Raw genomic sequence first — 17,146 nt, forward strand, 5'->3', positions numbered from 1 at the left:
TGGGTCTGACTCAAAATGGCAATTTCTAGAGTTTATCTTCAAAAACTACAGTTTGAGAGTGGGATTATGTCTTTACTCTGAAGATGAATGGGCTCCCCTACCATTTCCCAGTGAATCACACTGTACAGGTTGAACCTCTCTAATCCAGAACTCTCTCATCTGGCAACATCCATATTCTGGCATGATTTTAGTTAGCTGGATCACCACTTATCATGGATGTGGCCAAGCTTCCCATAGTCCCATAAAGTTTGCTTACAGACACCAGTCCTGGGTCTTTATATTCTGTTCTGTATCTCTAATTTACCTCTAAATGTCTTCTAAGAGCCAGAAAGTAATGGACGTGTTGGTGATGCAGCTAGACAATACTGATCTCCTATAGTCCAGCAAATTCTCTGGATTGGAGAGTTTCAACCTGTACAGGACTAGGCTTGCAAATAGGTAAATAGTTTTGTAATAAAGATTGGAAATGATGGTTCACCTGGATTTCATTTGTCTTAAAATTAATGGTACAGAGTAGCAAACAGTTGCAGCAGGAGAGCTCTTATTTCTCCCTCAGGAAAATATTACCGTTTAGCTACTAAGATCAGGCTTCTTCTATGCTTCTCAGTCAATACTGAAGATAAAGAGGGGAAATGAAATAATTTTGAGGCTGTTTTGGCTCTTCAGAAGTTGTCTGAACAGCGCTGAGGATAAGGTTCAATTCAGGCAGGAAGCAAGAAAAATCTTTTTGCACTCTTCTTCCCCCATCCAACCCATATTTTTTATTTTGCAAGGTCTCTTAGTAGAAATCATCAACCAAAAAGAAAATTTTAAACTGCCACTAGACACCTCTTTACTCCTCAGCTGCCAATATTTTCTGCAAATTTACCTATCCACTCAAGGGAATATAAAAAGTCAGTGAGATATAACTACCTATTCAAGAGCTGTCAGGAGCAGGGATGCTGCCTGCCTGAACGAGTTTGTGTTCGTTTGATAACGTCATTGCATATCACTGCCTCTCTGCATGTCTCATTAGGCTTTTGTCTAATTCGTTTTATGATCTAATTTGTTTTAAATGTAGTTTCTGAAATCGGGAAATTGTTGTGAATTATCTTTACCCCTTTCCCTCAAGTACCCCTGACGTGTTGATTTTTTTTTTCCTGGGAATTTTTTTTTCCACTTCAGGTGTGTACATCAAAGTGTCCCTAATGAACCACAATAAATTCATTAAATGTAAAAAGACAACAGCTGTTCTGGGATCTCCCAATCCAGTCTATAATGAAACCTTCAGCTTCAAAGCAGACCAGACGGAACTGGATACAGCAAGCCTGAGCCTGTCTGTGCTCCAGAGCACTGAGGGAGACAGTAAGAAACAGAATTTACTGTGTCTGAAATATACTAAACCTCTTCCTAGGTTCTTGTACATTTGAAGCAAGGCTTACCCTTGATAATGCCAAGCAAGAGTCACAGTAAGCAGCACTGATAGCCATCAGGAGCTACTGGAGAGTCAGGATTTTCAGAAGGCTTAGATGACTAATCCACCAGAAGAAAGCTTAGAAGAGCTGATGTTTAAAAAGCAAAAGTTTTAAATATAATTCACACATTAGGTGTCATTCATTCCATAACATCCTAATTATGTACGTTTTTGAGGTCTCACAGTGAAGAAAATGAACAACAATCATTTTAGAGACATGAATTAGTCTGTTTGGATATACTGTTTATATGTATTTTTAGAGATCATCTATCTCTAGGATTTTTTTAAATTAAACACCTAATATGATACTAGAGTGACATTTGGAAATTCTCCACATTCAGACTCATCCAATACTTAACTTTACAGCAACATCAATAAGGAAGTCATCTAGACAGAGGACAGCCTGTCCTTTCATATTGGGAATGGGTCACTAGGGGGAACAGTCATTTTTAACAGCACACACTTTTGAAATTTTAATTTAAAATACTCATATTATACAGATAATAAAAGAAATGCTGTTGTTCCACTCCTAGGTAAGGATCTAACAAGAACATAGTAAGAGGTGTTGGCCATTAACCATTTTTTTTTTCTATTCAGAAGCCCACCTGCTGGGTCGTGTTGTGGTTGGGCCCTTCATGTACACCAGGGGCAAAGAACTGGAACACTGGAATGAAATGATCAGCAAGCCCAAGGAATTGGTTAAACGGTGGCATGCTCTCTGCCGCAACACCTAATTGAGCATCATCACTCCCTCTAAGCAGCACCTGAAAGATTAAGGACTCCTTGAAATGTAGAGGCTCTTATTTTTTTTTCTGACTCCAAAGACATGCACACCAAACTTTTCCACCATTGCCCTCTGCAACCAGCCAACAACTTAACCCTTATCCTCCACAAAACACTACAGAAAACTCGGTCTCTCCTAGGCTGAAACAGTCTTCCCCCCTCCTCCAGAGCATTCTTCTACTACTGTTTGGTCAAACGTACAGTCGATCACACAAATCAGAAAGACAAACATGAGCACTCTAATCCTGTCACCAGTTATTTGAGGTGCTAATCTTGGTTTGTGGTCACTAATTTCCTCATGTGGACTGAACCCAAAAAAGATAAAAATCATCCATAAGGATATGGGGCCTGATTCACCACTCCCCTGCTTTAGTTGTAAACTAGTATAGCTTTATTGAAATTAATGGAGTGCCACAGACATAGACCTGGAGTAACATAGTGGTGTCTATCACGCACAAAATAGGTCAGCTGAATACAGTAAGCACTGTAAATATTTGAATTATCCAGGACAAATGCACTGGCACTCAGACCATACATAGAGGTCAAAAGGTCAAATTTTGGCACTTCACTTTGGAAAGGTTGCTGACCTCTGGTCTAACCTAAAATGATAAACGAGACCAACAACCTGCTTTTTGATGAAACATTTAGTACATGTTTCAACCAGCACTGTAATCTTTTTAGCTGAGAAAAACAGGCTTCCTTTCAAACAGGATACAGTATAATTAACCTAATACGTCAAAAGTATAGCTCTCTTGGGAACCAGAGCACCTTTCCTTTTGAAAACATAGCTGGTAACATGATTGAAATAGGTCTAACACAGGCAGTGGTACAGTATCTTCAAATCTGCCTGACATCCCAAGTAAAATATATTGGGGGCTTCAATCTAATCGGTAAAAGTCATGGGGGATGCTCATATTGCACAGTTTGTTAAGAATAGGACAATGTGTACAAAGGAGGTCCAATACTGGTGAATCAGGGGTGAAGACACATTGGAATTGTTATGTAAAGAAACTTGTAAAGTACCTGACTTCATTACATCTGCTTTGAAAGAGTAGCATTGAGTCCCCAAAACTGCATAAATCTGGTTTCTCAGTTTTTCCCCCAAAACTGCTTAAAAATAGTCTAATATGCAGCAAGCGTAATTTGATGAGGAAAGCAATATACACTCATCCCTCATTTAACGAGTACTCTACTTACGAGTACTCGCTAAAATGAGGGACACATGCTTACAATTGTTCCCTATGCAAGTGAACTTCCCCACTTATATGAGGCAGCTGCAGGATCCCTGACTTGCAGCCCTGCAGCTGGAGCAGAGCTGGCCATGGGGTCCCTGGCCAGGGGGCAGGGAGACCCACCGGACCCGCTCCCAACACTCCTCCTGTGGCAACTCCCCGCCCCCCCGCCTCCCCAGTCCCAACATCCCCTCCCCAGCCCACAGCTGTCCACACAACCTGCCCCCCAACCTGCTTCCAACACCCACCCTGTCCCCTTCCCTTCTGAACCCCCTGGCCCCTGCACCCCTCCCCCCAGGTACCTCTGCTGCAGCCAAGAGGAACAAGCCGCCACCTCCTCCACCTCAGCTGCCTGCAGGTTTTAACCCTCCCTTCCGCTCATGGCCCCAAATTGCCTCCAGCCTTTGACCCCCTCACAACCCCACGTTCACTTACCTTTCACAAGTAGCACCACCTGCTGCCACTCCAAGCACTTGGACCCAAACAGAGTCTTTTACAAGTATTTTAATAGGAATTTAGTGTCCTCTTACAAGTTTTCACCTACGAGCAAAAAATTAAGAATCAAGTGTGCTCGTACAGCGAGGGATGAGTGTACAGAAGTGTGATAATGATATTGTTACAATAAAATTGTCATGGACGCATAAATCTATTCTTTGTGCATCCTCCCTTAAGTTAGTAAAAGCTAACTAATTTGGTTGCAAATGAAGGTGAACAATAATGAGCTTCAGTTAGTTTGGTTTTACTAGATATTGTGTATTTATGTAATTTAGATTTGTAATGTACTATATCTGTTAATGTAAATGCTGCTAGTTTAAGAAAGAGGACTTTTGTTTCTTTGTTTGCACTTTTCAAATTGACAGCACATCTATGTCTGTCTTGCTGCATGGTATCCAGTAGGTAGTAAAAAAATACATTGCACTAATGCTGTCTGCTTTATTCACGCTTCTTCTACATGACAAAATGACAAGTACTGTGACAACATAAGCTTTGCTATTTGCTGATTCTAAATGAAATGACGGAGAAATGGATCTGTAGGGCTTAAAGGATACTCATTACTAACCTTGCTTTTGCGCCGTTGTCATGGGTGTTGGAATTGCTCTTCAAGGCTAATCTTAGTAACAGGAGTTGGAAAGGTCACCTCTGACTCCTCATGAAACAATACTCTTGCTCTAATACAAAGCCACAAAAAAGAGGCATGATAGAACTGGGGGCAGATCCTTAGCTTGTGTAAAATGTCAGCTCCATTGACTTGAAATCAGTAGAGTCCCACCAGCTGGGGTTTAGCCCACTGATCTTTTACTGTCCTTGAGAAAGGTTTATCAAGGAGTAAAGATGAGGAAATAACTAATATTTAACCATTCCTCAGTCACTTTTCTAGCTGGCATCTCCTCACTTCCTAAATATAGAAAGCACAAATATTCACAGCTGACGGTAAGTAAATGAAACAATTAATCCACACCCTAAAAGTAGACCACAAAGAAAATAAAACTGAGTTGTTAGTCTAAGATGCAGCATTGTTCACAATATTTGCTATCACTTGAATTAAATAAAAATACCCTTTAGTTCTGTACAAGGTCCTCATGATGCATATTTGAAGAACACCATGTTTCTCACTTGTAAACAACTTTTTACGTCAGACAGCACTAAAAGAAAATGTCTGTTCGGTATTGTCTCAGCTCACTTCTACTGCTAGTTTATAAGCATTTCCTCTGTTGTGGCAGACATATTGACTCATTAGGAAATTAATTTTTCCTGGAAACTGTTCTCTGTTGAGCAGTTTAAAAAGTCCAACCAATTCCAAAAGGTCCCCTGGGAGCTCAGTAGAACCATGCTCACAGTGAGAGAGACTGATGATAAATGAGGTTAACAATTGCAGAGACATATTGTGAGAGAACAGGTCAAATTATATTTTGTTCTGCAGCTTCTCCCATTCCCAACACTGCCAGAGTCACCTGACAACTGAGGAGAAGCTACCAGCCCTTATGAAATGTATGTCATTGATTGCCATCATACCAATTTTCCCTTCTGTGCCTCTGTTTCCCTCTGCTTGTAGAGTAAGTTAACCATCTGAACTAACTAAAACTTGCTCCCCTTCTGGGATAAACAGAAACTTATTTTATTGTAAGTCCAAATTGCCACCTTTCAGGGAGGGGGGCTTCACAAGCACCTTTCTGGGCTACAGCTCTCTCCAAATGTGTGACCATAAACTTCTCCCTTTTTAACAGAGGTTCACCCTTCTTGCTGTCAAGAGCTCACAAACAGTCCTTGCCCCTTTGTTTGAAGGAGTATCAGCACACCTCTTCAAGGTAGGCTATTCTAACATGGGGAACCCATGCCCATGTTCTATTGTACCATCAGCTCCAGTCTTATGGCCCTAGACTAAACTAGGGAACAAATATTCTCTTAGCTTCAGAAGTGCATTTCACTCATCCCTCCATATTACTTTCTTATGCCCTCAACTGAGCGTTCCACAGATGTCTTCAGCATGGTCTATTTCTGGTGTCTCTCTAATTCCTCCTCAGCAGGAGCACTATCACTGTTCTTGATCACACCCATCTCTGAAGAGACAGTGAGCAGGTCTCCTCATCATGAGAAAAGAGGCTTGCCTTTGTTCCATTTTCTTTTTCCAGTAGGCCTACAACTCCAGTGTCCTTGCACTACAAGGCCCAGAATGTGTTTGATTTGGGAATTGCTAACAAAAAAAGAAAAAAAAATTGGTTCACAGAGCAGGACAAGTGGCACTGCACTGAAGTATGAGCAATGAAGTGCTTAATAAGATGAAAAAAGGGCATAATGATAGACTTGAAGACCACTAAGGCCTGCAGAGGCTATAGATTTAGTGTATGTCTACGCTGTAATTAAAAACATGCAGCTGGCTCATGCCTCCTGATAGAAATAGTTATTCTGGTACAAATACTGTGTGTAAACCAACTCTAAGTGTAATGAAGTTAGAATACAAACATTTCTCTCTGGCTCCAAGCTGTCTGAAGTATTTAGAGAGAATAAAATATCCCCACCAACTCTGTCTTTAACTGTTAATGTATACCATGATATGTTTTAATTTATAATCTTCATTTAAATGCTAATTTGTTCTTTAGCAGTAGCACAAGATGGCAAGTGCCTAACTGCCAAAAAAAACTAACATAGGCGCTGCGAGGGAACGTCTACATGCCAAAGTAGCACACATCGAAATAAGGGTGCCAGGCACAGCTGCAGACAGGGTCACAGGGCGGACTCAACAGCAAGCCGCTCCCTTAAAGGGCCCCTCCCAGACACAGTTGCACTAAACAACACAAGATCCACAGAGCCGACAACTGGTTGCAGACCCTGTGCATACAGCATGGATCCCCAGCTGCCGCAGCAGCAGCCAGAAGCCCTGGGCTAAGGGCTGCTGCACACGGTGACCATAGAGCCCCGCAGGGGCTGGAGAGAGAGCGTCTCTCAACCCCTCAGCTGATGGCCGCCATGGCGGACCCTGCAATTTCGAAGTTGCGGCGCTATTCCCATCCCCTTGCCGCCTAACATCGATGTTAACATCGAAATAGCGCCCAACACATGTAGCCGTGATGGGCGCTATTTCGAAGTTAGTGCCGCTACTTCGAAGTAGCGTGCACGTGTAGACACGGCTATAATGATACAGCTCAGCAGAGGAAAGCATATTTTATTATTCTGATAAATAAAAATATTCAAAAATGCACCTATCTTGCACTACTTACAGCATGATCTTAATAAATAACAGTAATAAAAGCTGAAGCAAGCAGCTAAATCCTTCAACTGCTCCGAACAAAATTCAGTTCACAACAGAACTGCACCTACAACCCCAAATCAATCCTCTTTACACTGTTCCTAGTACAGGTTGAACCGCTCTCGTCCAGCACCCTCTGGACCTGACCGGTACCGAACCAGAGAATTTGCTGAACCACGAGAGGTCAATATTGTCTACCAGCATTATCAACACTTCTTCTGCTTAGTGGGCTGTTAGAAGGCATTTTGGGGTAAATTAGAGCTCAGTAACAGCACAGAACACAGAGCCAGGACTCAGGGCTGTAAACAAACTTTATGGGATCATGGAAAACTTGACCACACCTGTGGCCAGTGGACATCTGGCTAACTATCATGCCAGACCACAGATGTTGCTGGACCAGAGAGTGCTGGAGTAGAGAGGTTCAACCTCTAATATGTCCTAAAGTCCACATATCCAGAATATTATGGACAGCTGTAGAGGCTGTGAGGCAGAGGACAGATGTGATGTACTCTGACAAGAAAAAGGCTGTTGCTTTACGTATCCAAGTTCTCAAGAAGGACACCTAGTATCACACACCTCTCACCCCCTCCTTTCAGTTCTATGTATCTGATTTGTCAGTTTTCTTTTCTTTTCTTTTCTTTTTTTTTTTTTTTTGGATCTCTGTATTATAAAACCATCAGTGCTGGACTGGAAATGTTATGTCTGCAGATTTGAGGAAATGGGTCTGCATTTGCACTTAGCTTTTAGAGTTTCAGACAGAAGATGCTTCTGTCGTCAATTAGTCAATGTGCTTTTTTCTGCTCTTCTTTAAAAAAAGAAAGGGACATATTTTAAAAGGATTTCAGGAAGACCTATCCTTCATGTAGAAATATTACCTTGTATTTATTTATAATCACCTGTGATTAACATTGCTCTTAAGATACACTTTATGCATAGGTAAATAGTGTAAAGGCTAACCAGTTCATATTTTCACTGCTGATGAGGCAGAAATCAATAAACTCACAAAAGCTACGTCTACACGTGTATGCTACATCGAAATAAGCTATTTCGATGAATAGCGTCTACACGTCCTCCAGGGCTGGTGCCGTCGACGTTGAGCAGCACCACATCGAAGTAGGCGCTGCAGGGGAGTGTCTACACGCCAAAGTGGCCCACATCGAAATAAGGGTGCCAGGAACAGCTGCAGACAGGGTCACAGGGCAGACTAGCACTTCCGGGGCAACAGCTAGCCGCTCCCATAAAGGGCCCCTCCCAGACACACTCAGCCTGCACAGCACACGCTCTGCAGAGCCATAGGCACGCACACCTGTCGAAGCAGTATGGACCCCCAGCAACAGCAGCAGCAGCAGCAGCCATAGGTCCACCCACCCGCCCCTGCAGGAGCAGTGCTCGCCCTGCTCAATGCTATGCAGGAGGCAGCTGACCACCTTTTATTCACAGAAGAGAAGCTGCCCCCAGGGGAGGAGGAAGCAGCCCCAGACCTTGCTGCCCTCCGACCCCCCCCGCCGCACACACTGCCGGGTGTGGAGCTACTCCACGAGCACCGACTAGTGGGAGCAGCTGGTGCTCGGCGAGTGGGACAATGACCGCTGGCTCCAGAACTTTCGCATGAGCTGGCAGACATTCCTGGAGCTCTGCCAGTAGCTCACCCCCGCACTGAGGCACAAGGACACCACCATGCAGCGTGCCCTCACGGTGGAGAAAGGGGTCGGCATTGCTGTCTGGAAGCTGGCCACTCCAGACAGCTACCGATCTGTGGGGCAGCAGTTTGGCGTGGGAAAGGGCACCATCGGGGCTGTCCTCATGGAGGTAAGAGGACCCAGGGGAGGGCAGCCCTGGGGGGGTGGGCAGCCCTGGGGTGGAGGGCCAGACACACACTGCACACCCCTCACTGGTGCTCTCCCATGTCTTTCCCTTGCAGGTCGTCCGTGCCATCAATGCCCTGCTCCTCCACAGGCTCATGTGGCCTGGGGACCCGGATGCTGCCATCGCGGGGTTTGCCAGCCTGGGCTTCCCAAATTGCTTTGGGGCTCTGGATGGGACCCATATCCCCATCCGTGCCCCGGAGCGCAGTGGAGGACGCTTCCTGAACAGGAAGGGCTACCATTCTGTGGTCCTCCAGGCCTTCGTGGACAGCCGGGGCCGCTTCCTGGACATTTATGTGGGGTGGCCTGGCAGCACCCATGACGCCTGGGTGTTCAGGAATTCGGGCCTGTGCCGCCGGCTGGAGGCAGGGACCTACATCCCCCAACAGGAGATCCCTCTGGGGGACACCACCATGCCCCTCTGCGTCATCGCAGACGCGGCGTACCCCCTCCGGCCCTGGCTCATTCACCCTTACACGGGCCATCTCTCAGCCAGCCAGGAGCGCTTCAACACGCGCTTGAACCATGCTCGCCAGGTGGTTGAGCGCACTTTTGGCTGCCTCAAATGGTGCTGGAGGTGTCTCCTCACCCGCCTTGATGCGGGCCCCACCAACATCCCCCAAGTTGTGGGCGCGTGCAGCGCACTCCACAACCTGGTCGAGAGCAAGGGAGGCATTCTTCCAGGGCTGGGCTGTGGAGGCTAGCAGGGCTGACGTGCAGCCACCCGCTGCCCCCAGTCGCCAGGTGGACCCCGAGGGGATCTGGGTCTGGGAGGCCCTGCAGGCCCATTTCAACCAGGCCGTAGGGTGAACACTGGCAGGCCCCCCACTGCACCCCCCCATCCTCCACAACACTCTCTGCCCCCACGCCCACACCACAGAGCACCCAAGAGCACACCCCCCGCCTTTCTTGCAAATAAAAATGGAGCTGTTGGTTTTTTTAAACCAAAAACCGGTGATGTGTCTTATTATTATTCAAACAACGACAAAAAAAAATATATAGAGCTGAACAAAAGGGGGGAACTATTTACTTGGGGGGGCAGGTACCATATAACAGAACAGGTGTAACACAAACTATATACAAATATATTATATGGGGGGATATGTACACGGGGGGGGGCACGTCCTGGGCCCCGCACCCTCTACTGTCCGGCGCCCAGGGTTGAGGGTGCGACCCTTGCCTCGGCCTGAGCCCTGGCCGAGGCTGGCTGGGGGCCGGGAGAACCAGCAGGTATGGCCGGCGGGTGTCAGCAGGCCCCAGGTCCCCCTCGGCGGAAGGCCCTGGGGTGGCAGATGGTGGTGGGATGGCAGTTGGAGCAGCGGGTGGAGCAGCAGGCAGGGCGAGCACAGCAGCGGGCGGCGCAGCATGGGGGGGCCAGGTATTCCGCTATGCGCTCGAAAGTGCGCATAAAGGCCCCCCATGCCTCCTGGTTCCAGCCGCCACTCATCCACCTGCAGGTGCCGCTCCAACACCTCCAGCTGACACCGGAGGGTCGCGAGCAGCTGGGGGTCCGTGGTTGTCCTCTCGTGGTGGTGGCTCCACCGTTGGCCCCGTCCTGGGGCTGGTTGGTGCTCCGCTGAGGGGATGGCCTGCTGGGATGGCCCCGGTGGGCTTTCCGGGACCACGGACACCTCGCCGGCGCTCTCTGGGCCCTCTGATGGTGCAGCTGCGGAACACGGGGGGAAGAAGAGTGGGGGCAGCCGTTAGTGTGGCCCCCGAGCTGTGGCCCTTGTCCCCCAACCCCTCTGCTGCTGGTTCCCCATCCCCGTCCCCGGGAGATGCTGCTGCTGCTGCTGCTGGGTGTCCCACCCCCTCCCCCCCGGGGGATCCTAGGTTCCGCTCCCCCTAACCCCAGGGATGGTGCATGGCACTGTCCTGCTGGGGGGGGACAGGGGCTGATGCACTCTTCTGAGGGACATGCCACTGCTGTCCTTGGGGCCATGGTCATCTGGGCATGTGGAGGGCCCAAGGTCATGTCTGTTGTCCCCGCCCCATAATCCCGGGGGTGTGCACCAGGCGGGTACATACCTGACGGTCTGCTCCCACGGCCGGGGCACACCCTCTGGGCGGACGCCCTGCTGGAGCTCCTGGACGGCAGGACGATCCGCAGCCCTCCATCGCTGGAGGAGGATTTCCCCTCCTCCTCCTCCCGTGTCCCAGGGGTGGGCTCCTGGGGGGGCCCCTGGGGTGCAGGGCTTGCCTCCGGGGCAGACTCCGCCTCCGGGGCCTGCTGGGGCTCGTCGGCCGAGGTGTCAAGAGTGGCCGGCGGGGAGGAGGTGTAACGGGGGCCCAGGATGGACCTGAGCTCCCTGTAAAAGGGGCAAGTGGCGGGGGCAGCCCCAGATCGGCTGGCCGCATCCCGGGCCCGGGCGTAACCCTGCCGCAGCTCCTTGACGTGGTCAGGAGTGTGGGCAGGGTGACCCCGGGCGGCCAGGCCCTCGGCCAGCTGAGTGAACACATCTGCATTCCGCCTCTTGCTCCCCATTACCTGGAACACCTTCTCCTCGCTCCAGAGCCCCAGCAGGTCCCGGATTTCCGCATCCATCAGGAAGGGCCCCACTGCCTTTTCCCAGGCTGGCTGGATGCCTGGGAACCCTGGCTCCCCTTGGGGGGGTGCCCTGGGGGCGCTTGGGGGGCTGGCAGGTGGCCATCGCAGCGGGGTGGTGGCTTGGGGCTGCAGAGGCCTGTGCAGGCTTGCCGCGTGGCAATGCTGCTGCCTGCACATGCTCTCAGCTTCCTGCACAGGAAGGCAGGGGGTGGGGAGCTTTAAGGGGCCACTGCATGCGGCGACCATAGATAGAGCTCAGGGGCTGGAGAGAGCAACTCTCAACCCCTCAGCTGATGGCCGCCATGGCGGACCCCGCTCTTTCGATGTTGCGGGACGCAGATCAGCTACACGTGCCCTACTTCGACGTTCAACGTCGAAGTAGGGCGCTATTCCCATCTCCTGATGGGGATAGTAACTTCGACATCTCGCCGCCTTATGTCGATTTCAACTTCGAAATAGCGTTTGCCCCGTGTAGACATGGCGGGCGCTCTTTCGAAGTTGGCGCGGCTACTTCAAAGTAGCCAGCACATGTAGACGCGGCTAAAAAGTGTCCTCTGTACTTACATCTCTTGTTATGTTTAAATGGTAACTTAAGAATTTTACAAATCCCAATATAATGCAAAATATCAGTTTAAACATACATGCAGCCTGGTACAAACTGGTATTCCAAGTCTTCTGGGAAGGAAATAAAATGCAGTACATTTTAAAACAAAAACAAGGAACAAGCTATTTCAAATTAGAATTCAAAGACACTTAAAACTGGCAGCAGAAATCACAACAGAAACTCAATTGTCAAATTAACAGGAAAGATGATGGATGGTAATGCTCCTTAAAAACATGGAAGAGGAAGTTACTCACCTTACGCAATAACAATGGTTCTTTGGGTTATGTATTACTGTGGGTGCTCATCACCTAATAAATTATTTAGTCAGTCTTTAAAGTGCTACATTACTGCTGGTTTGTTTTGTTAGCAGACAGACTAACATGGCTACCTCTCTGTTACTATGTAACCATGTAAGTTTAGCAGAACTCTTTTGATTATATGAGTTATTATATTATATTAGTTTTAATATAACAATCCTTTTCTCCTATTTTGTTAAAAACGTTACTATCCAAACAAGTGCTTTTGCTCTGTAAAGCCACCTTTCTGGATGTCCAGAAAATAAGATGAAATTTTCCAATAAACTGGTGAGTGTGTATATGTATATATATAGCTGTGCATTAAGGAATGTATATGATTTCAGATAGTAAATATTGAATTAGCAGTTAAAACTACAATGGGTTGTTCTGCAAACACCAGATGAAAGGTTCTTCAGGAAAGGAATGCTCAGAAATTCAATCTAGTTTTGCATGATAAGATGCTTTATAGTTTATTTGCAACGTAAACTTTTCAAACTCAACATGAACACGATAGTAACACAATGAGATAAGAACCAACTAAAATGGTGTTTGTACAGAGGGGAGATGAGAACAGAGAGCAAAACAAAGATGGAAAAGGTCTGTAGTTGGAGAAGACTGGAAAATGTCGGGCAGCATTTTTTGCTCTCTCAATAGTTTACCAACATTAACTGATCTTCATGACATTCCTAAGAGCTATGAACCCCATTTCAGAACTGGCAGTACAAATAAGGTAGAATGTTAGATGACTGATTCCAAGAAAAAGAAGTGGCAAATGACAAAGACAGAATTACAACTCAGGAGCTTCCCGTTATCAGGCCTGTGTCCAGGCAAGATTTCCATTCAATACTAAACATGAACAAACTGATGTGGCCACACACACAACTGTCAACACGCAAACTGGCCCCATCAGCATCTGCAGCAGTGAAACTGATGGCCAGATAGGAGGCAACTCATAATTTCTCTGTATTCACTACCCAACAGCTTTAAGACCTGTCTGCATGCAAAAGTGAGCTAAAATTTAATTGAAGGAGTGTCTTTAAATTCATTTAAATTGTTGTAAAACCTTGAATGAACAATGTTAATTTACAATATAAATCTGGCTTATACTGATATGGCATCAATCAATTTCTTGCCAACATAAGATAAATCAGTATATGCTAAATAAATCTGTGTGTGTCCACAAAGGAGTTTGTACAGTTTAAACAGGTTTTACTATCAATTCTAGTTAAACTTGTACTATTTGTGTGTGAAGACCAATCCACATACAATCACTGTATGACAATTCATAAAATACTACAAAAGCAATATACAGAACTGGAGGATTTTTTAATATTTAGTCTTTTAGTTTTTGGTACAGGTTAAAGATAAACACCTTTTTCTGTCTTTTTTTTTGGTAACTTCCTTCTGTGACATACATCATTTTTCTTCTCTTGTTTGCAGTCTGCTTGTTCATATGCTCTCAGTTAATTCAATCACTGAAGAGGACAGGGATTCAGAAATCAGGGTGGAAATCCAGCAGAAAGAAATCCTGTTGCAAAGGATAGCTGTTTTCATCCAGCATAAAATGGCTCCTAATGTCCAACAGGTAAGATGCTTCAGTGTCTGCTAGCATTGACTGGCACAGGTCTGCCACTATCATGCCATAAGTAGTGTCTGAGGGAGGCACTGCAAAAGAGTGTGAACCAACCAGTTATGCTTCATTGTTATCGTACTAACATCTACAACTAAAGAGCTTCCATAATAGTGTCACATCCTCAGATTAGATCTCCGCCCACCAGAAGGGATAAAACATAGGAAATGCTGTTCAGTATTTCAATAATAAAGTTGAATAATTAATTTGGTAATTACAAAGTATACATTTTCTTAGAGTTTTGAACACTTTCTGATTTGCTGAGTCCTTCATTCATACGCTACACTACAATTTCTGTCTTACTGTATAGCTGGCAGATCCCAAGCAGGAGGTCTATTTTGAGGATATGTCAGCAACATGTGAGTTCTGAGCAAAACACCAACACCATCTGCCATTATATACAGTTTGAACTTACAACAGTTTTTTTTTAAAATATTAGATGAAAATGCTAAACATATATGGACACACACGCATGTACTCCTAACAAGTAACTGTATGGAACTATGTAATGTTATAAATAGCCATCTCACTCATAATACCTCTTATTACCTAAATTCTGAATTTCTAGCTCTCTCACGTCTATTATGATAATTACAACATTGACCTTCAAGATTCTGAACACCTGATCAACCTTTATAAACTTAACTCCAGCTGAATAATATATGGGAATTAGGAGTAAACGTCTGACAAATCCTTAGTGGAAAATAAAATATATGCAGTTTTTTTAATGCTAAATGTTACATAAAACATCAGAAACACCAAATCAAACAATGTACTGCCTTTGATGTGTGGTCAATAATTATAACTTCATTTTTGTGATAGTATTTCTGGTTCCATGTTGCAGGTGATGGTATGATACAATACCTATGAATCTGTTCAGCAAGTCTGCAGGAATATTAAGGAAAATTTTCTCCATCAACTCTGAGGCGACTTGAATATAAATCTCACATCCTTTGTCTTCTGCAGTCATCAGGGCTGGTCTAAATTAGAAAACAGATTCTCACAAATGCTTCAATTTGAAATTGTTTAATTTTTGCAGCAGAAACAAAATTTATGGTCAAAGTAATTAAATTTAGTGTTGTCTTTATTTACCTAATATTACTGATCTGGAAAATCTCTTATGCCCTGATTTTTTCCTAACATGCAGATCAGGAATCTGTGCCTGCTTATAATGGCTGTGCATGATGATGTCACAGAACTATCAACCATGCTGTTGATAAATCTAGGGAAAATAGGGACAAATTTATACTTTTCATAACCTGTCATTTAGTTGGAAGGAAAAAGAAAATTGCTCCATACAAAATTTTTAGGGCCATGTACTCAGATGATAAGGTCATGGAGCTAGGCTTATTTGTTGAGTTTTGTGTGGATATAAAATTTGTGTCCACATCCAATCCATGATACACATAGTCTGTGGATATCTGCAGATATAAAGTAAATATCCACAGATTTGCAGAGCTCTTCAGATTTGCACTAGGCTGAGCATCTGACACATTATTCAAGCTCACAACGTTAGTTTTGACATGAAGTTTCCTTAAGAAGATGCCAGGAGATTTGATAGTTCTGTGATTCTGTGTGAAACGACTTCCCTTCACCACTCAGGGCAGATCTACATTCAAGGGGAAGGTCAAATTAAGGCACATAACTCCAGCTATGTTAATTACATAGCTGGAGTTGCAGTGTGTTAATTTGGGCTTCTGCACCACTGTCACTGCAGATAGTCAACGGGAGCATTCACTTCCATCAACTTCCTTTATGCCTAATGAGGGGCAGGAGCACCGACGCCCTGTGAGTTCAATTTAGCATATCCCTACCCAGAAGTGAAGACAGCCTCAGAGAACGAACCACACTGTATCGCATGTGATACAGCCTCTGGTATTTTAATTTTCTGTTTCAGTTAATCTATTAACATGAGTTATTCCCCTTAAATCAGGGAGAATTTTGGTAGTATCACCTTGGTAGCAATAAATTCTGACCTGATATCCACAAATATAAAGGGCATTTGTTTCCAAATTAAGTTGGCAAAGATTTCTTTAACTAAGAGGGTTTTCTGGAGATTATTAAAAAAAAAAGGTGTAGGTATATTTAGTACAGCGTGAAAAACTAAATTCTCTAATGTCATGAATGAGCCGATTAAAGATGCGTGTGAGAAAGAGAGAGTGCATGAGCACAAGGGTAATTGTGCACAAGTTGCTCACCATTCCTTTCACATGGTTTACAATTAAATTACAGCAAAAACGAATATACTCAAGTACCTAAAGTGATGACAATTTAGGAGTCAAGGAGAGTCTCTGCTTTTAACTCTAGACTCCTGACCAGTGGTGCAGCCTAATGAGTGTGCTCTGTGAATGCTACCAATTAAGCTAGCAGAACCTGTTGGCAGCTTAGCAGTGGTTTCAGACTCCCTGCTGAAATTTCTGATCAATTAAAAATATATTGCAATATCAAAGAGAAACAGTAATATGTTTCTATTACAGAAATAAATAAAAATCAATAAATAATGAAAATAGAACACTAAGTTCTAATTAACTTATAGTTTTATGAGGGTTCTGATATTACTCTTGGAACCTATGAAGATGAGGCTAAATTAATTATTTGAAGTAAATAAAGAATATCAGCCACAGAAAGCCTTATCATCAGATCCAAAGAAACAGAAAATAACAATCGCATTTAGAAAGTGATTCTCGCTCTCCTAATCAATCCTATTAATTTAATTTTTCACTTTTCTAATATACTTTAATTGCTCACATTTTGGATCTGTGACCCACATTACGTCTTCTATGTAGGTGCTGACGTCCAATGTAGCTTCTGTCAGCAGGAGAAACATACAGAAACTGATTCTCAGAAGTCCAGGGCTGCACCTATACTAGCAAGTTCTTTTGAAAGATTTTTCAAAAGAAGGGGGCTCTTTTGAGAGAGCCCATGTAGTCTCTACACACAAAAAGCATTCTTTCAAAAGAATCAAAATCAACGTCATGTGGTGCTGCTTT

At 44.9% G+C, this 17,146-nt stretch overlaps 2 protein-coding genes across 3 annotated transcripts in view; one reads left to right on the forward strand and one right to left on the reverse strand.

Moving 5' to 3' along the window:
- The window catches only part of LOC142016043 (synaptotagmin-15-like), a 31,091-nt gene extending 15,962 nt beyond the window's left edge, over positions 1 to 15,129 (forward strand). Inside the window, exons 7-11 of the mRNA XM_075000107.1 lie at positions 1,165 to 1,344; positions 2,051 to 5,457; positions 5,694 to 5,774; positions 13,967 to 14,111; positions 15,001 to 15,129. Coding sequence (XP_074856208.1) covers positions 1,165 to 1,344; positions 2,051 to 2,187 — 317 coding nt within the window. The 3' untranslated portion in view covers positions 2,188 to 5,457; positions 5,694 to 5,774; positions 13,967 to 14,111; positions 15,001 to 15,129. The remainder of the gene's footprint in view (positions 1 to 1,164; positions 1,345 to 2,050; positions 5,458 to 5,693; positions 5,775 to 13,966; positions 14,112 to 15,000) is intronic.
- SHLD2 (shieldin complex subunit 2) overlaps positions 12,986 to 17,146 on the reverse strand; it is a 57,917-nt gene continuing 53,756 nt past the window's right edge. For both annotated transcript variants that reach the window (XM_075000098.1, XM_075000099.1), the window contains exons 9-10: positions 15,021 to 15,136; positions 12,986 to 14,191 (exon numbers count right to left, since the gene is read on the reverse strand). In XM_075000098.1, coding sequence (XP_074856199.1) covers positions 14,019 to 14,191; positions 15,021 to 15,136 — 289 coding nt within the window. In that variant the 3' untranslated portion in view covers positions 12,986 to 14,018. The remainder of the gene's footprint in view (positions 14,192 to 15,020; positions 15,137 to 17,146) is intronic.

This window comes from Carettochelys insculpta, chromosome 7, assembly GCF_033958435.1.
Source record: "Carettochelys insculpta isolate YL-2023 chromosome 7, ASM3395843v1, whole genome shotgun sequence".
Lineage (NCBI taxonomy): Eukaryota > Metazoa > Chordata > Testudines > Carettochelyidae > Carettochelys > Carettochelys insculpta.